This window comes from Ursus americanus, chromosome 32 (assembly GCF_024610735.1).
Source record: "Ursus americanus isolate L20-20 chromosome 32, mUrsAme1.1.p, whole genome shotgun sequence".
NCBI lineage: Eukaryota > Metazoa > Chordata > Mammalia > Carnivora > Ursidae > Ursus > Ursus americanus.
Window position 1 is genome coordinate 19,710,595 of NC_142158.1, and position 24,191 is coordinate 19,734,785.

At 49.0% G+C, this 24,191-nt stretch overlaps 1 protein-coding gene across 2 annotated transcripts in view; it reads left to right on the forward strand.

Annotated features, from left to right (window-relative positions):
- The first annotated feature begins 1,737 nt into the window (after positions 1-1,737).
- GMPR (guanosine monophosphate reductase) overlaps positions 1,738-24,191 on the forward strand; it is a 45,221-nt gene continuing 22,767 nt past the window's right edge. Inside the window, exons 1-4 of one of the 2 annotated variants that reach the window (XR_006782257.2) lie at positions 1,738-1,922; positions 10,282-10,401; positions 12,759-12,842; positions 15,807-15,980. Coding sequence is in view for 1 of the 2 variants with exons in the window: in XM_045811586.2 (XP_045667542.1) it covers positions 1,836-1,922; positions 10,282-10,401; positions 12,759-12,842; positions 15,807-15,980 (465 nt within the window). In the remaining variant the exon portion in view is untranslated. The remainder of the gene's footprint in view (positions 1,923-10,281; positions 10,402-12,758; positions 12,843-15,806; positions 15,981-24,191) is intronic. The other variant, XM_045811586.2, reaches the window with a different exon arrangement.

Genomic DNA, 24,191 nt, shown 5'->3' on the forward strand with positions numbered 1-24,191 from the left:
ATGGGTCCTAAAAATTTCGTTGGCCCAGCGAGTTATGTCACTTTCATTCTCTCCCTGATAACTTTCATTTCCTTCCCTGAAACTTCAAGAACTTCCTGTAGGGCAAAGACAGTGAGAGCAAGTGGGGCGGGCGAAGGCCCTTATCATTTGCAGACATTTGTGTTCGGTGAGCATTGGGATGTATCTTTCCGGTCAGCCGCACCGAGTATGAGTTCACGGAGAACAGTTGGAGACCACAGACAACCACAAGCAAGCAAAGGTGATTCCTGCCTCTGTGCCGTTAGCAATCTAGTTTGAGGCTAAAAAGCATAAGGCACATAATGTAACATGTGATCCGAAATAAATAGCTACAGTTCACTGAGCAACTAGGGGACATCAATTTGGGTTTTTTTCCTGTTGCAGCACACCTTATTTTTTTTAAGTTTTTATTTGAATTCCAGGTAGTTAACATACAGCGTTATATTAGTTTCAGGAACACAATATAGTGGTTCAACAATTCAGGGTATATAAACTTTGCACAAACACACATGCACACCATTTAATTCTCATGAAAGCCTGGGAGACGACCTTAAATCTTTTTCTTCCCTTCTCTTTTAACCTATAAACAAACCACTGCGGTTTAAAGAAATAAAGTGACTCCCCAAGGTCACCCAGCTAGAAAGCAGTGGGGTCAGGTTTTGAACCAAGGCAAAGAGAGGACTCCGGACTTACGCAGCTTTAGTTAAGATCGCAGTAAGTTTTAATGAGTGAGCGATTTATGTTTAACTTTAAGGCCACCATGGGCAAGTCATTTCCTTAATAAGATCCTTATTTGCCTAATCTGCAAAGTGGCTCCCTCTTCAGTGGGTTGTTCTGAGTGATTGAGTAGGTGAGGGGCAAGCATTTAAGCACATCCGTAATGAATAATAAAGGCTCCTCACAGTCTAGTCAACAAGGGAATTAAAAATAAACTGACATGACAGGTAACCCTCAGAGGGGACTCAGGTCCCCCCAACTCCAGGATCTGCGATGACTATACACTTCACTGCTTTTATTCTAACAAATACAGCCCTGCAGTCCAAAAGGGGGATACAGAAATGGCCTCATCCCCACTGTTGCCAAATAGATTTACCTGCCCACACACTCAATCGGATCTGACTTCCCCAGGGTTCATTCTTGGCATGCCAGAGGGCTGACTCAGCACTTGATGGGCACACAGGTCTTGAAATTAGAGAAAGCAACAAAACCTCCCAGGGAGCGGCCTTTTCCCTCCCGTGAGGCTGTCATACGCCAAGTCTCCTCCCTATGGGGGGACCTCGGTGTCCCACATGACGATGCGCAGTCCCCCTTTTCTGTGACCCCCGCCAATTCGGACACCACAAGGAGCCAAGGCTTGTAAGGGGCGGGGGGAGTTTTGTTAAAAATGTCACGCTGCCAACCTCGGAGCCACTGGTCTGTCTGTACGCCGCCCGACCCCGCCGCCCCCTCTCCACCACTGCCCGGGCGGGGGAAGCTGGAGACGAGGAAAGGCGGGCCCACGGAGCGCTGGGGCAGCCCCAGCGCGGCCGCAGCATACAGAGGCCTAGGGGCGCAGCGTGCGCGCCCCACTGCCCGCGAGGAGCCACAGGCAAGTCCGCCCCGCCCCCGCACGCCCGCCCCGCCCCCGCACGCCGCGCCACACCTCCCACCCCGCCCCGCCCCCCGCACGCCCCGCCCCCCGCACTCCCCGCCCCCCGCACTCCCCGCCCCGCGCCCCTAGCGCCCGGGCACCCCCCCGTTTCCAGCGCCGGGCGCCCGCGCTGCAGGAAGGAGCTGCCCGCTCTAGCCGCGCCTGCCTCAGCGCGCCGAGCCGCACCATGCCCCGCATAGATGCTGACCTCAAACTGGACTTCAAGGATGTCCTGCTCCGACCCAAGCGAAGCAGCCTCAGGAGCCGAGCCGAGGTGAGGCCCTCCGAAAGCCGCAGTGGGGTGGGATTTGTTTTCCGGGTGGCTCGGGAGAGGACCTTGGAAGGAGGTGGGATGTGCTAACCTTGCCGGCTTTTCCGTGTGTCTCTTGATGGATGGGATGCTGGGATGCTGACCGCCCCCCCCCCCCCCCCGCTGAGAAAGGGGGTAGCCAGCTGGTTGCCTGCCAGGACTTGAGGTGTCTTTAAGGGACCCAGCTCCGGTGTAAAATTCTAAGTCCGTCCGGTCGGGTGGGCAGGGGGGGAAGGACACAGTAGACTAGACCACAGAGGAACAAAGATCAAGTGGCCAACTGATTTAGAAAGAATGGGGGGTGGTTGGAGGGGTGCAGAGAGGGAGCCATTGACCCCGTGGAGCCCAGGTGTAAAGGGAGAGGACACACAACTGGAGAGCTTTGTGATTTCGGCGCTGGGTCTCAGTGCGGAGGACTGTCCCTTGCTGCTTCAGCAATGGGATTTTTTTTTTTTTTTTTAATGTCTAAAAAAACAGGCAAACTCCAGGGCGGCAGAAGTTCAGGGTTTACTTTCCACGTTTCAGTGACCTTGCTGGGAGTGAGGCTGGGGACTCATGCCTGGTGGCACCCCGCTTACTGGACAGCTGCAGTCCAGCCCGGTTTTAGGGAAGCAGAAAGCGCTGAGGCCCAGGCGTGAGGGGTGGGAGGCAAATAGGGACACCCTGGGCAGTTTTGCTGGTTGTGTGTTGATGAGATCAAAGCCTGAGGAACAGGTGGACGCTGGACGGGCAATAGCCCCAGGGGAGAGGGAGCGTTATGCCCCTGCTGGGCGTGAGGAAGGTGAAAGTCTGAAGGATAAACTAGTTGCTCAGGAAAGCAGAGTCCCCCGGAGGGGGTGTGTGCTGGTGACCATGGCTTTGCCTGGTCTTTTAAGAGCTGGAGAAGGAGGTGAGGAAATGACTCCATCTGGAGGCTGGGGCCCCAGGAGTAAACAGGAGGAAGCTGAGCCAGCAAGCTCTTCCAAACACTCCGCTCCTCAAGATCATAAATAAATCCCCTTGCAAGGAACTCGGCTGCCCGCCGGTGCCCAGACCTGACTGCAGTGCCTGGTGGTGCCAGCCAACGGCTGGTTTGAATTAAGGAAGCGTCCTCTTTTAGCCGGTGACCAGACCAAGTCACCTTCTCAAGCAGGAGGGGTGGCAGCTAGACCCAGACAGGATGGGACTGGACAGGACTGCAAGAGGCCAGGAATGGTTAACCCTTAGCACTCGAGATTGGACTGCCCTCTTCCTGTCCTTCATCACGTCCTTAAAAGTGCTACCAGAGCGGGGCAGACTCTTGAAAGAAAAAGAAATAGTTTGGGTGGCAGGTGGGCTGTAGCTAAGGCTAGAAGACAAGATGTGGGGGGATTCAGGGCAGACGAATCATGTGGTGGTGGCCTCCATATTCTTTCAGTATTTGTTCAAAATTCACTTAGGAGAGAAAAACTTAATTTTAAGAAAAAATGACATGTTTAAAACGAGGATATATCATATGTATTTTCAGAGCCGGGAAGCATCCTGAGAAGGTAAAACATTTAGAATTTATGCAATAGAATGAATTATTCTTTTCTAGAGACTCGTATGATGTCATGCATCATTTGGTTTCATACTTTGGTCTGATTGAAACTATTAATGTCCTGGCTTCCAGGGGCACCTTGCAATCTCCATGTACACATTGCAGTGAGAACTCTGTGCCCTTGAGAAATGTTTTCATATTTCCGTTTTTGTGGGTGCTTGCCAGCCCTGTGCCTGGAAACCAGAGTTAACTGGAATTGTCTTTCCAATTGGTTCCCCTAACGGTTGTAGGTGCCTGGCTGTTTGCGTCCCATAACCTGCCTGCTTTGGTGATGTTGGAGGGATCTGGTTCCCCCTAGATCTAAGTAGGCTTCTAATCCCTTCTCAGGGTTTTCTCAGTTTGTTGTGGCTGCCTGAAATTTCTTATAGGGAGATGATCCGAACTTTTCATTGTGCGATCAGATATAAGTCTAGAATGCACATCCCCTGACAGGGGTAATACCTGCATGCAAATTGGAAACTAAATGGTAAAAAATGGTAAACAGACAGCCTTTGAGCCTAACCAGAGAGCAGAGCTGAGTGGAGCCAGGAGAGAGAAAACAGCCTGTCAGAGCATATCTGGCTGGGAGGGGAGTTTTGACTGTTGACAAGATTTATCACTGCAACAGTTTTGCTGAGAGCTAGGTCTGCTCATGGATCATGAGGCAGCGAGCAGGAAGTGGAGAGAAAGGCAGAGTGGTTTCCCGCTTAGATGTTCTAGTACTCCTGTAGGGGCGTTTCTGCAAGCCTCAGATAAAATGAATTTAAGGTCAGCCCTGGGGGCAAAGGTCAGCCCCCCTCGGGGCAAAGGGTGTAGCCCCTGGAGGTGGCCCAGGTGGCCTGACTGTGATTGTGCCAGACAGGAGGTCATCTCTCAACTGTCCATACAAGTCCCTGGTACATAAGAATAAAGTTCCACAGGGCCGCATAGGGAATTTGGGTAATCCTTTCAAAAGAAGTCACATGTTTGTTGACTGAAACAAGAACTTCGTGTTTATCTGACACACGAGGGAGGTCGAGTCATTCCTACTCCCTGATCCGTTCTTCCTCAGAACCCATTCCTGGCTCTGGTGTCCCACCGGAACCCTTAACCTAGGGTAAGACTTAAAAAAAAAAAACTTATTAACACAGACATAACTTTGGAAGTCAGACAATGAAGACATTTGCAACAGAAAATTGGCCACTTAAGACAGAGAAGACTAGACACAGTGAGAATTTAGTCTTGTTAAAACTCACTAGTGATTTTTTTTTTTTTTTTTTTTTTTACCAGCGGTCCAGGGAGAGGTGGACTGAGTCCAGGGAAGTTGGACTGAGCCTCCGGGGTCCACAGCAGGTTGGCCCACAGAGGATCAGAGCATGTCAGTGGAGAGAATATAGGGCTGGGAACAAGCGGACCTGCCTTTTAGTCCAACCTCCGCGCTATTTTAGTATCTTGGCTCTGTGTAAGTTTCATGGGGCCGCTGTAACCAAGTCCCACAAACTATGCGGCTTACACAATAGAAATTTATTGTCTCACAGTCCAGGAGGCTGGGAGCTCCAGATCAAAGTGTGCACAGGCTGGATCCTCCTGAGTGCTATGAAAGAGAATGTTACATTTCTCTCTCCTAACTTCTGCTTGTTTACGTGGTCTTGGGTGTTCCTGCCTTTGTAAGGTATCGTTCCCTCTCTGTCTTCATCTGTACACCACTTTCTCCCTTTCTGTGTGTCTCTGTCCCCATTTTCCCATTTTGAGAACACCAGTCATACTGGGATGGACCCTACCCTCCTGACCTCATCTTACCTTGATCACCAGCGAAGACCCTATTACAATTCACAGGTACCGTTGGTTGGCATTTCGGCATCTTTTTGGAAGACACATTGCAAACCGTACCAGCCTCTGTAAATTTTGCTCTGTAAAATCAGAGGGTTTGAGTAGAATTGTTCTTCGCGAATCACCTAGGGAGACACTCCAAAATGCACATCTTGTCTTCAACACAAAGGTTTTCACTAAGTTTGGAGCACCATGAGCATGCGTATTTTGGAAATTGTCCTACAACGATTCTGATGTGCACACAGATGCTGTGGGCCGGCTGCGGGAGTCTTTTCCATTTGTGGAACCCTGGGGCTCTCCAGTAACGCACAGCTGCACCGGCATCTCCAGATCCTGCCAACCGGTGATGAAGCCTGCAGGGGACAGAACATTCGGAAAGCTGGGCTGGGGCCCAGCAAGCCTTGCCCTGAAAATACAATATCATTCTCACCCCTTGGTCAGACATGAACTTCTTCCACACTTTTGAGCCACTAGGACTGTAAAGATAAGAGGGATTGTCCCTGTAGACTTACATTTACAGGTGAGACGCATAATAATTTATTTAATAAGAGAATTGCTTCAATCAGTATCATCTATAGATCTAGGCAAAAGGGACCTCCACCCCACACCGCCCTTCTGCTCCCTGTACCCCCTCCTCACTGGACAGGGCCAGAGGGCCAGGCTTCTCCTCTAGGCCATGTTCCAGGTACTCAGGATCCTGGATTTCCTTGCCCAAATGGCTTCAGGCTAGTTCCAAGGCTGGCAAGGGCTCCTTTCCAAAGTGTGTTTTCCCAAGGACCTGCCATGCTGCTGCCGTGCTCACCTCCAACCTCAGAGAATGGCCCCGCAGCAGCTGTGTGTGTGTGTGTGGGGGGGCTTAGTGAGCAGACTGGGGTGTCTGTGTGTGCACATCAGAATTTGGGTGGGACGAGGAGAAGGCGTGGACCGGAGGCCAGGGGCTGGCTCCCCATAACACCACGTTCTGGTAGTTTCCAGGTGATGAATGAAATCGTGTTTGTCAAGGTGGGAGGATCGAACATGATGTAGTAGGCTTATGCTTCTGGGGAAGGCTGTTAGCTCCATCAGAACATCGAGGTCTTTAGAAATGGGATAGGTGGGTCCCCATTTGTATTTTTGGCCCCCCAAGTGCTGGGCTATAGGATTGACTTCAATGAAGGTGCGTTTAAAGGGCAGCAAAAACATGTATTTTTGAGGTGGGGGAGGGGTAGTTTACGACTTTATGTTCCCTTGCAAATCAGGCTTAGCAGAGTGGCAACTTGGAGGTGCTGTAGTTGGTGTCTTGACCAGCTGTGGCAGATTAAATGCCAAGTTTTGTTTCTGGGAGGCTGGGATATTTAAAATATCTCTCTCGGTGAACAAGTGGTGTATTTTGGGGGTGTGTGTACATGTGTCTTTTTGTCTGTGTGAATAAGATTGGGGAAGGTAATTTAACATTTTTTTAATGTATTTTTCTTTTTTAAAATTTTAATTCCGACATAGCGAACATACAGTGTAGTATTAGTTTCAGGTGTACAGTATAGTAATTCAGCAATTCCATCCGCCACCCAGTACTCCTCACAGCAAGTGCCCTTCTTACTCCCCATCACCTGTTTCCCCCATCCCCCCACACCCTGCTTCCGGGAACCCTGGGTGTGTTCTCTAGAGTTCAGGGTTTGTTCCTTGACTTGCCTCTCTCTCTCTTTTTCCTTTGTTCATTTGTTTTGTTTCTTAAATGCCACATATGAGTGAAATCATATGGTGTTTGTCTTTCTCTGATTTATTTCACTTAGCATCATACTCTCTAGCTCCATCCATGTCATTGCAAATGGCAAGATTTCCTTCTTTTTTATGGCTGAGTAATATTCCATCATATGTATACACCACATCTTCTTTATCCATTTATTATTTGCTGGACACTTGGGCTGTTTCCATAATTTGTCTCTTGTGACAAATTTTGCTGTAAACATAGGGGTGCATGTGTCCCCTTGGATTAGTGTTTTTGTATTTTTTTGGATAAATACCCAGTAGTGCAATTGCTGGATCACAGGGTAGTTCTATTTTTAAGTTTTTGAGGCGCCTCCTTACTGTTTTCCACACCAGCTGCCCCAGTTTGCATTCCCACCAACAGTGCAAGGGGTTCCTCCTTCTCCACATCCTCACCAACACCTGTTGTTTCTCGTCTTTTTGATTTTAGCCATTCTGACAGGTGTGGGGTGATAGCTCATTGTAGTTTTGATTTGCTTTTCCCTGGTGATGAGCGATGTTGAGCATCTTTTCATGTGTCTGTTGGTCATCTGATGTCTTCTTTGGGAAAATGTCTATTCAGGTGCTCTGCCCATTTTTAATTGGATTATTCCTTTTTGGGGTGTTGAGTTGTATAAGTTCTTTATATATTTGGATACTAACCCTTTATCGGATACGTCATTTGCAAACGTCTTCTCCCATTCCATCGGTTGCCTTGTAGTTTTGTTGATTGTTTCCTTTGTGCAGAAGCTTTTAATTTAAAAAAATTTTTTTAAAGATTTTATTTATTTATTAGAGAGAGAGAGAGAGACAGAGCACAAGCAGGAAGAGGGGCAGTGGGAGAGGAAGAAGCAGACTTCCCTCTGAGCAGGGAGCCAGACATGGGGCTCGATCCCAGGACCCTGGGATCATGACCTGAGCTGAAGGCAGATGCTTAACCGACTGAGCCACCCAAAGCTTTTTATTTTTATGTAGTGCCAATAGTTTATTCTTACTTGAGGAAGATAATTTTATTTCTCCTTCTTAGAATTAAGGATTGTGTGGAATCTACCACATGGAGACTAGAAATAAGGGCAGGAATTCACTGTCAAGGCTGACCTTTTTCCATGAAGAGCTCTGTTTTTTCGATACTGCTGGTAGGGTTTTGGGGTGCCAAGAAAAACCCATTGTGAGCTCAGCGGGGTGCAGAGTGTAGCAGCCCTCCCCAGGCATCTGGGGAGGAGTATGAGTCATTGGAGACCTCGGAATTCTGATTATTTTAAGCCCACAAAGCCAGAACATTAGAGTGCCCTTAGCAGCACAGAAAGTGGCAACTAATAGACTCCTTCAGGTAGCTTTCAGAGTGGAAATCGAACTTGCTCCGCTGAAGTAGAGCCAAGAATCATAATGAAGGAAGTAGAGAAGGGGAGGAGCTGCCCCTCCTGTTCGTGCACTGACTGCCTCTCATTTCCTCTCATCTTCGCTGTGTAAGGCCAGAGCAGACATATTTATGACGTCATTCACCCAGGAAGCCTTCTGGACGTAGAGTTGTGTAGAGAATGGGGGAGTTGCATGGAAAGGCTAAATGGCTCAAGGGGTCCCTTGGTGTTTTTTGACACATGATTGCGAAGTGAAAGGTGTCTCAAATGAAAAGGGACGGGGAAGGGTAGGTGAACACTGGTTGGAAATGATTATTGCTGATGTACTCATGAAGCCACCATTAATGTAGGTGGGGATTATCTCAGAAGCTGAAGATGCGCGCCTGTGTGTCTCCCGCTGGTTCTCCCTGGGGAGCACCCACTTCAGGGATGGTCTTGTGGCTGTCAAGGTCCGGCCAAGGAAACAGACAGTGCTGAATGTGTAAAACAGGGAATATAATGCAAGATATCCGAGCTCCGCTGACATGCCTGATGAGATATTGGGGCAGCCCAGAGATTGGCAACAGTGGAAAACCACTTCCAAAAGGGAGGAGGTGATGTTACTGGAGCCCAAGTACTGGGATCACTCTGCAAAAGCTGGAACCAAGACCATGCAGGCCAAGGCAGAGGGGTTCTGACTACATACAGGCCCTTCCTCCCTTTCCCGCACTATCCTTCAGTTTCCTACTCAATCTTCCGTTGGCAGAAACCAACCTGTGCAATGGAGCCTGACGGGGGTGGGTGGGGAGAGGGAAGGGTGGCCTTCCTCTGGCAAGAGGGGGCAGGAAAAGGGTGAAGAATGGATCCATGAGCATGCAAGCCTCGGATCTGCTTGGCTCAAAGAAGTGGTTCTGACTCTGCTAGCTCTTGGTGAGTGTCTGGCCCTAGCATGTGTCTTTTGCTGAGCCCACCATCTTGGTTTAGCTCTCCTTCTGGATTCCTGATAGCTGGCTTAGTCACCAATGCCCTGAAGTCGGAGTTAAGGTAGAAGGGGAGGGCCCTCCCTCCAACATTTGCATGTCAAAGGAGCAAGTGTTGATAAGCGTAGACAGATGGCTGCAAGTACTTCCTCTCAGCTCTCTGAAAGATGCTCAGAATCACAAAGCAGCTGAGAAGGTTGATGGGTTAAGGGATTAATGGTTTGCAGCTCACTGCGGGGTGAATTTGGAGTGTCCGGTTCTCTCTGACAGGAAGAATGAAAGGGAAAACCATGCTCGGCAGGAAAGAGTGGAGAGAATTTTTCCAGAAGGGGAATGGTCCCTCCTGCGCTTGGAAGTAGGGAAGATGGGTGTTTAGGGCCCGGATGGATCAGGCTGGGGACAAAAGGTGGCTGTGTGTGGGGAGGGGCTCCTGAAGGAGAAAAACTTCCGGTTCCGAGGTTTGGTTTGATGGCAGAACGTCCAGGGCCTTGTACTCGCGCCTGAGGATCTTAAAGAGGCCGGTTCAGCTTTGTCCCTGGATGACAGCCTGTCACTTGTTCTCTTTTTTTTTTTTTTTAAAGATTTTATTTATTTGATAGAGATAGGAACAGCCAGCGAGAGAGGGAACACAAGCAGGGGGAGTGGGAGAGGAAGAAGCAGGCTCATAGCGGAGGAGCCTGATGTGGGGCTCGATCCCAGAACGCCGGGATCACGCCCTGAGCCGAAGGCAGATGCTTAACCGCTGTGCCACCCAGGCGCCCCATGTCACTTGTTCTCTTGAGGAACTCTCCTGTCTGTGGAACACCTGGCTCAGCCCCTAAGAGACCAAGGGACCAAGGGACATGCACTTCCTTTTTGTTCTTCCCTTGCTCCAAACTCTAGAAATTCTTCACAAACCACTTAAAGAGCAAAGCATTTCTTTTTCTTTCTGCGAATAGGTGGATCTCGAGCGAACCTTCACATTTCGAAATTCGAAGCAGACCTACTCAGGGATTCCCATCATTGTGGCCAACATGGACACCGTGGGGACATTTGAGATGGCAGTGGTGATGTCGCAGGTAGGATGGTGGGCTTTGTTCCCTCTGCTGCTCACCCGGGACAGGTTGTCAGGTGCCCATCCTGGACCTGTTTGGACACAAAGAAGAGGAGAGAGAATGGAGGCATTTTGGGTCATTTACTGTGGCCAAACTGTTCAGTTCGGAGTCTTATGCATGCTGGGGGGCGCTTGTCTTCCCTTGGCAACCAGAAGATGAATGGGGTGTGGACTTCGCCTTCAGTGACACGGTCTAGATCTGCATGCGTGTCTTCCCTGAAATGCTCATGATAGTCTGAGAAGCTAGAGATATTACGAAGTTAGGCTGGTGTCGTGTTAGAGAAGAGCGACCTTGCCTTTGAAAGTAAGGCCCAGCTGCTCCGTATGCAGTCTGTGCGGTAACATTTATCATTTCCTGAGCACTTAGGTGCCAAATAGTAGGTAGAATGTGTGTAATGTTGCCACAGCCCCTCCCGCATGGGTTCCTTTTACAGAACTGAGGCAGAGAGGGAGAGGAGAGGTCCCTGGGCTCAGGGCATTCAGACCAGGAGAGACGGAGCCAAGATTCAAACCCAGACTGACTCCAGAATAAGGGATTTGCCTCCCAACTCACACTGACAGCTAACTGTAGAAGCTCAGGGTCCCTTCTGGCCACTTCCCAGTCTCATTTCCTACAAAGGGAGCAGCTGGTCTCCTGGCATTGGGAGAAATAAAGGAAAAGCCGTTTGTGGGCAGGACCTTTGTCCCACGTGGCTATAGGTGAGGTGCAGCGCACCTTATTCACCCTGGACGGGAAATGTTTGCTTCTGATGTGCGCAGAGTGTGTGTGTCTTTTTCCATCGCTAATGCCTGCCAAGTGGAAAGAGAAATCCAATTAGTTGAAAGAGCTTCTCGCTGTGGGCAGCAAGTCAAACCTCGGGAGGTGCTAGGATTCATGATTAGCCAGTGATTAGAAGGAAGATTTTCAAACCGATGATGAATTCAAAAAATGGAGTAGACGGTGGTCTGTCGGACTCCGCGATCGGTTGTAGTCTCTGTCAGCCCGCAGCCCCCACCGAGCTTCGGCCCGGAGGCTAATAAATTAATTGCTAAAGAAATTTGTATTTTTTTCTCCTCGTCTTTTCCGTGCTCTGCTCTGTGCTCAGCCATTGCTTCTAATGAATTATGGATCAGTGTGAAAGTGGGTGGAATCAGGGAGCAAGTAAGTAGTCCAGATTAATTCCCATATCGAGTTAGGAGTCCCTGAAAAATGGGGAACTTGCTGCATCCTGCCCGTTTTCACAGGAAGAACCCCCATCATTTGAAACCGTGAACTTTGAAAACACAGCAAAATAGTGTACCCTGAAACCGTGGGGGGTGTGTGTGTGTACTAGGAATTTTCTGTTTTCGGGATCCACTGAGTTAGTGCGAGTTCATAAAGGCGTGGAATTTTATTTTATTTTTTTTAAAGATTTATTTATTTATTTATTTATTCGACAGAGATAGAGACAGCCAGCGAGAGAGGGAACACAAGCAGGGGGAGTGGGAGAGGAAGAAGCAGGCTCCCAGCAGAGGAGCCTGATGTGGGGCTCGATCCCAGATCGCCGGGATCACGCCCTGAGCCGAAGGCAGACGCTTAACCGCTGTGCCACCCAGGCGCCCCAGGCGTGGAATTTTAGAACGGGAAAGTGTAGATGGGGACACAGACCCAGAGAACTTAGGCGAGAGGAAGGAATCTGAGCTCTATAGTCAGATTTGAGTTTGAGTCTGGCCTTTGCCCCTTTTTGGCCAAGGCGTTGTTAAATTGCTGAAGCTCCATTTCCGTCCGCAAAGCTAGTATGACCGTACGAAGTTGCTCGGAGAAGTCAGTGGGATCAAATGATACACGACATGTTTGTGCCAGGTGTGGTTGTTGGGTGGGGCTGGCAGTCATAGATGTGGGATTACGATTTGTCGAATTCCCTCCCTCAAGAATCCCAGCTGTCTGTTGGGGTTAGCTTGTAGCAAGACATGTGCAGACGGTGATCATGAAGCAGAACTTTCAGGTAAGAGTCGAGGTTCTCTTGGGTTGGCCAAACAGCAGTTAGCCCTTGGGCGCTCTTTGGGGCAGGGCACCTGCTGCTCGGGCCCTGAGAACTCTCCCCCTTCCCTCCCTGGCCTCCCGGCAGAGCCTCCCGAGTCCTGAACGCAGTGTTGTCTGATCAGATTAGAATGGAAAACACGGTTGTGTGATTTGACCGGTGACACCTTCGTCCGTTCTTGGCTCTCAGCATATTTAAAGCAAGTGAAGCGTGAACTGGCAGGAACGCCCCGGTCTTTTGTGTCGTCGGGTCCCCCCGGCCCATGCAGGGAGGAGAGTGGGCTTGTTTGACTTCCTGTCCTAACTACTGTTTTGTCCCCTAGCACTCCATGTTTACAGCCATTCATAAACACTACACCTTGGACGACTGGAAGCTCTTCGCGGCTCACCACCCAGAATGTCTGCAGGTATGACTGCACCCCGGTAAGAAGTTACATTTCTTGCAGGGGGCGGGGTGAGAAACACTTCAGGGTGGTCGAAAGGATTCAAATTGGCACCAGACAGAGCTGCAGGGTCCCTAGGGAGACCCGTGGAAAGGCAGTAGTGGGCCCTGCCCTTCATCGTTGCCGGGGACGTGCCAAGAAAACCTGTCCTGGATCCGATTTTGAAAATATTAGGATCTCTCTAACAGGAATATGTTTTTTAACCTTGAAAAATTATGTAGTATGTCGTGAGAGCCTGTGGATGACCAATGTTTCCTGCGAGGGGTGCATCCGGTCTGAACAGTCCTCCGACTGGAGGAAAAACATCGAATTATAACAAGTTGCTTTGGAGTTGAATGAAGAGTGTGCCCACTAGGAAGGCTGTAATCAGAAAGACAGATGCTAATGAGCGTTGGTGTGGATATGAAGAAATTGGAACCCTTCCGCATTACTGGGGGGAATGGAAAATAGTGCAGCTGCTTTGGCACTCAGTTTGGCTGTTACTCAGAGCGTCAGACAGCAGAGTTACCATTTGACCCAGCAATTCCATGCCTAGGTGTAGACCTTGCAGACAGAAAAGTAGGTGTCCACACAGAAACTTGTATACAGATGTTCGCAGCAGCATTATTCATAAGAGCGGAAAGGTAGAAACCATCTGAGTGTCCGTGAGCTGATGAATGAATACACAGAAACTGGTATGTCCATACAGTGGAATAGTATTCAACTGTAAAAAGTGATGAAGTCCTGATTCATGCTACAACACAGAGGATGAACCTTGAAAACATTTTGCTGAGTGAAAAAGCCAGACACGAAAATATGTTTCTGTTTCTGTGAAATGTCAAAAATAGACCAACCTGCAGAGACAAAATAGATGAGAGGTTGCCTAAGGCTGGGGGGTGGGCGTTTGAAGGTGAGGGTCCAAGCATATGGGAGTGACAAGTGTTTTAAAATTGTGATGGCAGTTGTACAACACTGAATAGATCAAAAACTATCGAATTGTGCACTCTAAATGGGTGAATCGTGTGGTATGTAATTATATCTCAGTTAAGCTATTATTAAAAAAAAAAGGCGGTTTGAAAATAACAAAAACTCTTATTATTATGTAACAGACCTGACTTGCCACCTGGTACATTTCGGTGGTTCTGAGCGAGTGCCAGCAGAGAAGTTTCTTTGTGTTGGAGACACTCGCCTCTGTGATCAGATCATTTGTGATTGGAAAATGACTTCACCTTATACTGCTTTTGAGGTTATACTGGCTTCTTTTTTTCCTTGGCTGTGTGCTGTGTGGATTTTAATTAGTGAGAAGGTGGTTTTGGAGATACAGTAATTCTGGCTCAGTGTCACATCCTTCATTTTTTCCATATTGTGTCTGAATGAATATTAATTGCTTCCCCGTCTTTCCTTCCGGGAAGAAGTTTAGAGAGCGATGATTTTTTTTTGGCGGGGGTGGGTCATACCTTTGACTCCTGTATAGAAGTCTTTGGCAATGTGTTGCTAATTAGAACCTTGTCCTTCATTACCAAGCATGATCATTTGACTTACTACTCTGCCCCCGACCAAATTAAAGGCTAATTAAAAAGGCGAAAATGTAAAAAACTCGGTAACACTGAGAGAAAGGAGCCCATCTTGAGTTCCACTTGGCAAACTTTAACAGAAACGAAAAGGAAACCAGGAAAAGTAGCAGAGCTCTAGTGCAAGGGTGGGATTGGGCCAGCACTGGGCAGACTGGTAGCATGAGGAGTGAAAACTAATCTGAATACAGAAAACTGGAGTAAACATGTATCAAGTTACCAGGCTGTTTACACTCAGTATCTGTGTTGTGGATACATTGTGATGTTGAGGGAATCACAAAGGGTATTCAGACATGCCCCCCCCCCCCCGTGGCTTTTGGCTTAGAGAAGTGTCATAAAATATAAATATTCTTTTTTTTTTTTTTAAAGATTTTATTTATTTATTTGACAGAGAGAGACAGCCAGTGAGAGAGGGAACACAAGCAGGGGGAGAGGGAGAGGAAGAAGCAGACTCTTAATGGAGGAGCCTGATGTGGGGCTCGATCCCATAATGCCGGGATCACACCCTGAGCCGAAGGCAGACGCTTAACGACTGCACCACCCAGGCGCCCCATAAAATATAAATATTCTTATAAAAGATGAGATGCTGACCCCGGGCACAATCCCATGACTTAGTTGCACTAAGGCATCAATGACTAAAAACAAATCTTATCCCAAAATGCGGATTTTCCCAGGAGCAGAGGGGTGGGTTGGAGACCGCCGGTGCGGTGGGTTAGGGAGAGGGTATCACTGAGGAGGGTGTGGTGGCTTTGCATGTCAAGACAGATAGGTGCCCTTGGGAAGGATCATCTTAGGCTTGTTCGTTCTTGCACCTTTTGGCCATTTTGCCCTTTTCATAGGAACCCTGCGTCTTGCAGTTTTTGAGTAGTTTCGATTTACGTGTTGTATTGTATTGAGAGTCAAAATGAAAACAGGAAGTTTTATCAGAGGAGTTTAGACCTCTTCCCCGCCCTCCTGTTTTCCGTGCCAGCTGCTCAGGGTGACAACACAGCATTGGTGGGAGGAAGCCTGTGCTGACCGGCCACCCCTCGTTCTTCCTGCCTCTCCTCTTCTCCAAGAAGAGCAGAATTCGCACCAGCAGCTCTACGGTTCAGAGTTCCATACAGCGTGAGGAAATGAAGGAAAAGCCAAGGAGTAGGTTTCCTGAGTAATTAAAAATCTGTTCACTGGAAAGATCCTGTGGCCAAGGACGAATCTCCTTTACCTCCACTGTGGCGTCTTTCTTGAGCAGACCCACCGTGTGCGTAGTTGGTCCGGGTAAACCTCAGACAGTCACAGCATCTCCCCAGGATAGGAGAATGGATGGAGGCAGGGTCTGACTTTGAACACTCCTTACTCTTCACGTCTTGTGCCTCTTGGTTTCTTTTGTTTGGTACAGCATGTAGCCGTGAGTTCGGGCAGTGGGAAGAGCGATCTGGAAAAGATGAGTGACATCTTGGAAGCGGTGCCGCAGGTCAAGTTCATATGCCTGGATGTGGCCAACGGGTATTCAGAACATTTTGTGGAGTTCGTGAAGCTGGTGCGTGCCAGATTTCCAGAGCACACCATTATGGTAGGTATGACGGAGCACCGTCTAGACGGGGAAAGCAAAGAGAGGGCTGTTCGGCGTGTCAGGGGAGCTGTGTTGGTGCCTTCTTACTGAGATGAGTTGAGATCGTTCTGAAAAGAACAGGCAGTGGCAATGCAGGGTCTGCAGACTGGCTCTCCGTAAAAACTATAGTCCAGATCAGCATCACAGGGTGTGGGCTTTTGATCTCTGCTAAATGTCATCAGATGTGGTGTAAGAATATCATGGGACGCTTTTGGTTTTTTGTTTTTTTCAAAGATTTTATTTATTTATTTGTCAGAGAGAGCGAGAGAGTGCACAAGCAGGGGGAGTGACAGGCAGAGGGAGAAGCAGGCTCCCCACTGAGCAAGGAGTCCGATGCGGGACTCGATCCCAGGACCCTGAGATCATGACCTGAGCCGAAGGCAGACACTTAACTGACTGAGCCCCCCAGGCATCCCCATGGGACACCTTGGACCAAAGGTCTGTGTCACTCCTTACTAAAGAGTTTTTATTTGATTAATGAAAATAGTGTAGCTGTGTTTGAGTTTAACCCGTTCGGGTCATCTGTCCCCCTCTCCTAACTTGCCAGTAGAAAATTCTCCTGTAACAGTTGAAATCCCCCATGTGAAGAGGAGTCCAAGTTGTTCGCTGTTATTTGCAGATCAGCTGGAGTATTGTTTGGCCTCGGACCTTTATTCTTGACTTGGCCTGCCTTTTGCGTATTTTCCTAATTACGAACACCTTCACTAGTCTAAAAGTTCCATTTGCTATTGGCAGGAAAGGCGGGTTTACAGAAGGGATTAGAAGCTCTCGGGTTAAATGTGGGCTTTTGGAAAGTCTACGTTGTGATTATATGTGTCTCCCCTGGTCTCAATTAATGTGACAATGGTAGATTGGCCACTAGATAATTTCCCTGTTCTCCGTTTTTGTGAATTTTGAATTTTATTTCTCCTTGTGTTTCATCATTGTAAGGAGGTTGGGGCACAGGAATTGTTTCTGTTAGTGGAGTTAAATCTTCTGTTAAGGATTCACAAGCGTTTTTAAGATACGTATTTTTGTGCTTTCTAATCATACGAGAAGAAAGGATCGAGAGTTGTCGCAAGAGCAGCCAGCTGTACAGTGTGAGAAGTTGGATGGGAGACCAAAAACTTCATTTCGTCTTCCGTAATAGTGCTGCAGTGTCATTTTTTAAAAAAGATTTTATTTATTTGAGAGTGAAAGAGAGAGTGAGCACGAGGAGGGGGAGACACAGAGGGAGAAGTAGACTCCCCGTTGAGCGGGGAGCCCAACGTGGGGCTCGATCCCAGGACCCTGGGATCACGTCCCTGAGCCGAAGGCAGATGCCCAACCGACTGAGCCACCCAGGTGCCCCGTGTCATTGTTTTTTTAATAACAGTAATACCCCTTACTGATTACCAACCAGGCTTCAGAAGGCTCACATCTGTTCTTTCTCTTCTGTAAAGAATGGGAACCATTGTCCCAAATTTATCCTGGATGAGCAATCTTGAGTCTGATCTGTTCCTACACTTTGCGGAGTGTTCACAAGGTCATACCGATACTGAACGGCTAAGTGGGGACTTGAACCCCTGTCATTGCTATCTAGTACCCGGCGTCCCGAGGCTCTTCTGCCCCCAGCCACCTGTGGTAACGTTTTCTCGAGCAAGAGGGAACAGAAAGCAGGACTCCCAGAAAAGCAGAAACCCCTGGCCCCTCAGCTGGGCTGTGGTCACTCTAAACAGTATTTGGTATTCAATGTAAATTCTGTGAAACCGTGGATGGCACTAGGAAGAGCATGACAGATAGGTGCTAACCAGGAGAGGAGTCCTTTGTTTCTTCCTTGTGGAGAGAAGGAGATCAAGCAGGCCCAGGGTTGCTGTTGACGGTCCTTCTTACCTGAGGTGATACGGGTCTAGATCTTTCTAGATCTTTCTAGCGCACCTCTGGTGTGTTAATTGTGCTGGGGATAGAAGTGACTGATGAACTTGGAAGTTGTGCTTTACCTCCACTGGTGTTTTGGGGGTGTAAGAGATAGTTCTGAAGGGCTAGGAATCAGAAATGACATGGATTTAGTGAGGCCACTCCCTGGTTCCACTTTCTTTTTCTGTAGTAATTCTTGTATTACATTGTGAAATGGGACACACGTACAGAAAAGTGTTCGGAACATGGATGTTTAATAAATAGTCCTAAGATACATGTTCCTTCCAGGGCACCTACACTCAGAAGCCCCTCCTCCCACCTAAAACGAAAGCCCCACCTTGACTCTAGCAATCATTTTCTTCCTTGTGTGTCCCTGCTTTCACCACTGCTAATGCCTTTTTAAAAAAAATTTTATTTATTTTAGAGAGAGTGAGGGAGAATGAGCGTTAGAGAGAAAGCACGAGCACCAGTGGGAGGAGAGGCAGAGAGAGATGGAGAAGCAGACTCCCCATTGAGCAGGGAGCCAGACTCAGGACTCGATCCCAGGGCCCTGCAATTATGACCTGAGCCAAAGGCAGATGCTTAGCCGACTGAGCCACTCAGGCGCCCCTGCTGATGTCTTCTCAACAGTATTGAATTCTGCCTGTTTTCGAACCTTGTGTAAATGATGACCCTACTGTGTATCTCTTGTCGTATTTCAGTCAGTAGTATATCGAGATACAGCGACAATTTATTTAAGCCATATGATAGGCATTCCATTGTTCCTAGAACCAGTCTTTATTTTTTATAAAGATTTTATTTATCTATTTATTTATGTAGAGAGTGTGAGTGGGGGAAGGGCAAAGGGAGAGAGAATCTTAAGCAGACTCCCCACTGAGTGTGGAGCCCAATGGGGGCTCGATCCCATAACCCTGAGAGCATGACCTGAGCCCAAGTCAAGAGTCAGATGCCCAACCGACTGCACCACCCATCTGCCCCAGAAACAAATCATTGATACCGTTGCCCACCTGCCCCTTGCCCCTTCCCCTTGCTCTGCTTGTCCGCTGGTTGTGACACCGTTAGAATCGCTAACTTTGTGCCCCTGAAGTTGGTGTGACCCCATGAGCCCAGTCACGCTGGGAAAGTCACATAACCTCCTGAATCTCATTTTCCTCACCTGTGAAAGAGAGGTCGAGGATAATAGCGGCTGGAGAATTACCGAGCGGGGGTGGGGGGGGGGCGTTGGTAGATCAGATGGTGTGATGTGTTGTGCACGGTGCGGTATTCATGGACTGTTGTTTGTCAGTTGTGAGTACCATTGAGGACAGATGCCCTGAGCACGAGTCAGAGATGGAAGGCTGATGGAGAAGAAGAATGGAAGGTGGGATGGAGGGGGGTAGTATTCGTTTTTGTTTCGAGAAGGTGGAGGAAACCTGTACCACTTTTCTCAAAACGGATAAGTGATGGTAGAAATCAGCGAGAGCCTCGGAACTTTCTATCCTATCTCCCGATCGTTGGCTATGAGTTTTAGCTCGCAGCTGGGCCTGCCGGGAGCTGAGGCAAGCTGCTCACTGTGGAGCCCAGGAAGCCCATTGGTGTGCCACCCCTCAGGGATGCAGACCAGGGGACATGCAGTGCAGGACGGAGGTAGGCTGGTAGTTCAAGAGAAAGAGCACTGTCCCCGGTACAGAGCCTGGGGGTTGCCATGGGGATGAGGCCGGGAGGGAGAGGATGGCGCAGAGTTCCCACGGCCCTCTGGGCGGCCACCACCGGCAGGTGCCTCTTTTGCATCTGCTGGTTGGCTCTGGGATGGGTTTTCATCGTTCTTCTTGGTTTCCCCAGCAGTGAACGGGGGACTTTGGCGAGGTAGACACGTTATTCCTAAGGCATTCTTTGCTTGCACTGACCCCTGAAATCTGGGATTCATTTGGAAACCTCTAGTGCTCTTAACACCCTTGGTTTTTGGAAGTATAATTTCTCTTCAGCTTTTGGATGCATTACCATTGGTCCAGTGTTTTGGAACTAAAAGGTGTATAATATGGGGGCTGAGTGTCATTGCGATCGCCCCAGTGCAGTGAGCAGGAGGGGTGCTCGGAAATGCTCTTGGTCACGGCTGGCGGTTCCGGGGGGGGTCTGTCTGCAGCAGGAACAAGGGCTTGTTGCTCCCCATTCCCTGTACATCCTGGATTCACGTGCACACCCCATTTCCTTGCCTCGTCCCTAAGGCGCACTTTGACACTTGGAGGGAGGGAAGAAGCAGGGCGTTTCAGAAAACTTCGGCAGACGAGGGTCCTGTAGAAGGTGCTGGCTGTTAGAACAGTGTAGTAAGCCCCAGAGCCATCTGCCTGGTGGCTTTCAGAGAGGAAGGAGAAAGATGTGTGCCAGGTGCCGTAGAAAAAGGCAGGAGCATGGGCTGGGCAAGGCACTTCTGATGATCTCCAGTCTTTGAGCATGGATAACAGCACCTACTTTTATGGACGTGTAACTCAGTTTTCGAGAGCTCAGGGAACTTTCTGAGGATCACACAGCCAGTAAGAGGTGGGCCTAGGGTTCCGAGCCAGGTGCCTGCCCCCAGGACCTGTGGTCTTCCGTTACACCACACCGTAGCCAGCAGCCACGCCAGCCTGCTGGGATGTGGACGTCCCGGTGTGGGGTCTGAGAAACAGCTTTGTGCTCACTTGGTCCTGGAGAGGTAGGTCTGTGACACCTCGTGTGTTCAGAGTCCACGCTGCTGGGGAATGCCACGTTAGCCACTGCCGACCGATCCCCACGTGGCCATGGGCACGGCCTCAGCATTTCTGCACGTGGCCGGTGGCTCAGTGTCCTGCTTACATTCTTTCTCCAGCACTGGTGATCCCACAAGTTTCAGAGCCACGGGGGGACACCCCCTGCTCCCTCCCTCTTCCCAGGGAGGCGGACCCTCTTTAGAATCCCTTGCAGGTGGTCAGCTCACTGAGCATGGAGCGTGTCTCACTGAGGTACAGGGAGTAGTTAGGGCGACAGCACCCCGCAGGCTGAGTTGTTTGGATTTCCTGTTTCTACCCTCTTTCTGGAATAGGTGTGAACGGGAACTGTGGTAGAAGCTGTGAAGGGCCTCACATCCAGGTGATGGGTCTCTGAGAGTCCCACAGTAAACTGAGTTTAATGCGCCATAAAAGATGGTAATTGCCTTGACAGCTTCTCCTACTTCCTGCTTCTGTGGGTAGGCGTAGGGACATTTCCGTGTGCTGGGGAGAAGGTACTAGCATTAGCTTGTCGCCACCTTATTATTTTTTTTTTTTAAGATCTTATTTATTTATTTGAAGAGAGAGGCAGACACACAGAGAGCACAAGCAGGGGGAGCAGCAGGCAGAGGGAGAAGCAGGCTCCTGCTGAGCGGGGAACCCAACATGGGCCTCGATCCCAGGACCCGGGATCATGACTGGAACTGAAGGCAGATGCTTAACCGACTGAGCCACCCAGGCGTCCCCAGCATGTCACCACCTGATATCAGGAGTTGGCACACAGTGGCCCACAGGCCTGACCCATCCCGCTGCTCTTTGCCGGCCCCTACCTCCCATCATCCTATAGAAAGGATTTTTCTTGGCAGGGGTCCTCAGAAGAGTCAGTAAAAAGTGGGTAGAGAAGTTACTGTTGAAGAGGTACCGACTTTCAGTTTGGGATGATGAAAAGTTGTGGGGACAGATGGTGGTGAGGGCCGCACGACAGTGCCACTGAATTGTCCACTTAAAAATCATTAAAAACAATACATTTTAGGTCATGGATATTTGACCACAATGAAGTCTAAAAAAAAAAAAAGTGAGCAGAAGAGCAATATATAGAAAGCATTCTTAAGTGGCGGGCCTAACATTCTACTGAGTGCCATGGAGAGCTGGGCTCTGTGCTAGGAATTGAATAGAACTTTTCTTTGTAAACCCTATCTTGACAACACCGAGGGGGTGTGGTTAGTTCCATTCGGTAGCAGGAGAAATGGAGCCTCCAAGTTCTTTCTTCCTTCGTTGCCTGGACCTGAAGGTCTGCCAGTGGACCCCAGGGCTTTCTGAACCGACTTCGATGAACCTTCGATGTCTGGTCCTAAGAAAAGCTGGAAAAACCGGGGCAAAACAGTCTTAGTTTTGGTTTTGGCCGAGGAGACCTCTTTAAACCTGTTGCTTTTTGTTTGTTTGTTTTCCTTTTCCCTGGGTCCCCACGCCTCTCCTTGACCTTGGAGGGGTGGTGGTTGCCGGCAGAACATGGGAGTGGGGGGCCTGGTTGGTACTCGGCCTCCCCTGGGAGACGGGTGCCTGGTGGAAATTCCTGCCTGCTTCAGTGCCCCCCCCCCCCCCCGCAGAAGGGTCCAGAGCTTGTGCTTTGTCACGGATGCCCGGGAAACGAGCGTGTGCTGCAGGTGCGGCCATGGTCCGGCCCTGCTATCTCTACCACCCAGGAGCCTCCTCGGGCCCAGATAAGCTGGCTCCTCCCTAATCACCCTGGCCGGTCCCATGCCCCGGTGTCACCCCCACATCCCTGCCGAATCACCCCCGAATCACCCCATGCACTGCTTCCTGGGCGGGGCCTGGGGCCAAGCCTGGTCCTGATCATGTCGTGTTGTCCTTCTCATGTTTGATTTTTGCCTTTCCCTTTCCCCCCTTAGTTTTTGCCTTTCTTGGTGTCCACTTTGATGAGACGGCTTTTTGCTCCTGCCCATGGAAACTCACCCGTCCTGCCTCTGTCTTCAGCATTCTTGCTGAGTTGGCCTCATGCTGGAAGTGCTTCCTGGTTTTTCCATACGGCAGGTTCTCTGCAGTGACCGCCTTCCAGCCACTGGTTTTAAAGAGCCACACAGGTGGCCGGGGGTGGGCGGTACGGGGATACCTGTGCAAGCCCCTGGGCTACCAGAACAGGGTCACCTTCCTCATGCTTTAAACTACTTTGAGGGGCACCTGGGTGGCTCAGTCGGTTAAGCGTCTGCCTTCAGCTCAGGTCCTCGGATCGAGCCCCGCGTCGGGGCTCCCTGCTCAGCGGGGAGTCTGTCTCTCCCTCTCCCTCTGCCCCTCTCCCCTGCTTATGCTCTCTCTCTCAAGTAAATAAATAAAATCTTTAAAAAAACCATAAACTTACTTTGAGCCTATGTGATTGGACCTGGTCCATCCAACAGGAACTGACTTGAATTAATTTTGTGTAAATTAGGCCCTTTAAAAAAATAAAATGATTTGTTGGCAGCACCAGATTAGGGGGAAAAAAAATCCACATTGAAAGCAAAACGATGTAGGGTGCTGAGAGTAACTTCTGAGTTATGTGTGTATGTATGTATTTTCGTTTTTAAAATTTATTTTTATTTTACTTTTAAAATGTAAAACATGTTTTATTCTTTAGCAAGACCAGCAGTGAGGAAGAATTGAGAGCTTGGAGTCTTGTTTCTCAGGTTCCTATTAAATTCTTCCTTGGCTACAAACTTCCTTGGTTCTTGTGCTAAAATGAAACTCAAAACCCCAAATTATCAGACTTAGTTATAAAAGTAGTGCAGTGTCTGGGGCACCCGCGGGGCTCAGTTGGTGAAGCGTCTGACTCTTGGTTTCGGCTCAGGTCGTGATCTCAGGGTCCTGGGATCGAGCCCCGTGAGGGTCTGTGTGTTCAGCTCGGAGGCTGTTTCAGATTCTTTCTCCCTCTCCCTCTCCCACTGGTGCTCACTCTTTTTCTCTCTCTCTAAAGTAAATAAATAAACCTTAAAAAAAAAAAAAAGTAATGCAGTTCCTACTGTAGAATCCAGAAAATTTTAAAGAAAAAAATTAAAAGTTGGGTAATTTTTTTATTTATACATAATTTGTTAGCATTTTGGTGTATGTTTTCATGGATGTGTATACTTGTGAGGGTTTTTTTTTTTTTTTTTTAAGATTTTTTATTTATTTATTTGACAGAGATAGAGACAGCCAGCGAGAGAGGGAACACAAGCAGGGGAGTGGGAGAGGAAGAAGCAGGCTCATAGCGGAGGAGCCTGATGTGGGACTCGATCCCATAACGCTGGGATCACGCCCTGAGCCGAAGGCAGATGCTTAACCGCTGTGCCACCCAGGCGCCCCTTTTGTTGTTGTTTTTAACAAAATTAAGATCTTACTATTTCCTTCTCTTTCCCCTAATGTGATACTGAAAGCCGTTAAGCATTTTCTTGCACCATCAGACCAAGCTAAAAACCTCACGTAGCTGAAAAACATGATTGTTGAACCATTCCCATTTGGGGTAATACATTTGCAGTTTTGCACTGTTAGAAATAATATACATCCTCGTAGTTAAATCATTGACCTCAGCTGTGATTGTTCCCTGCAGAGAGGATCCTGGAAG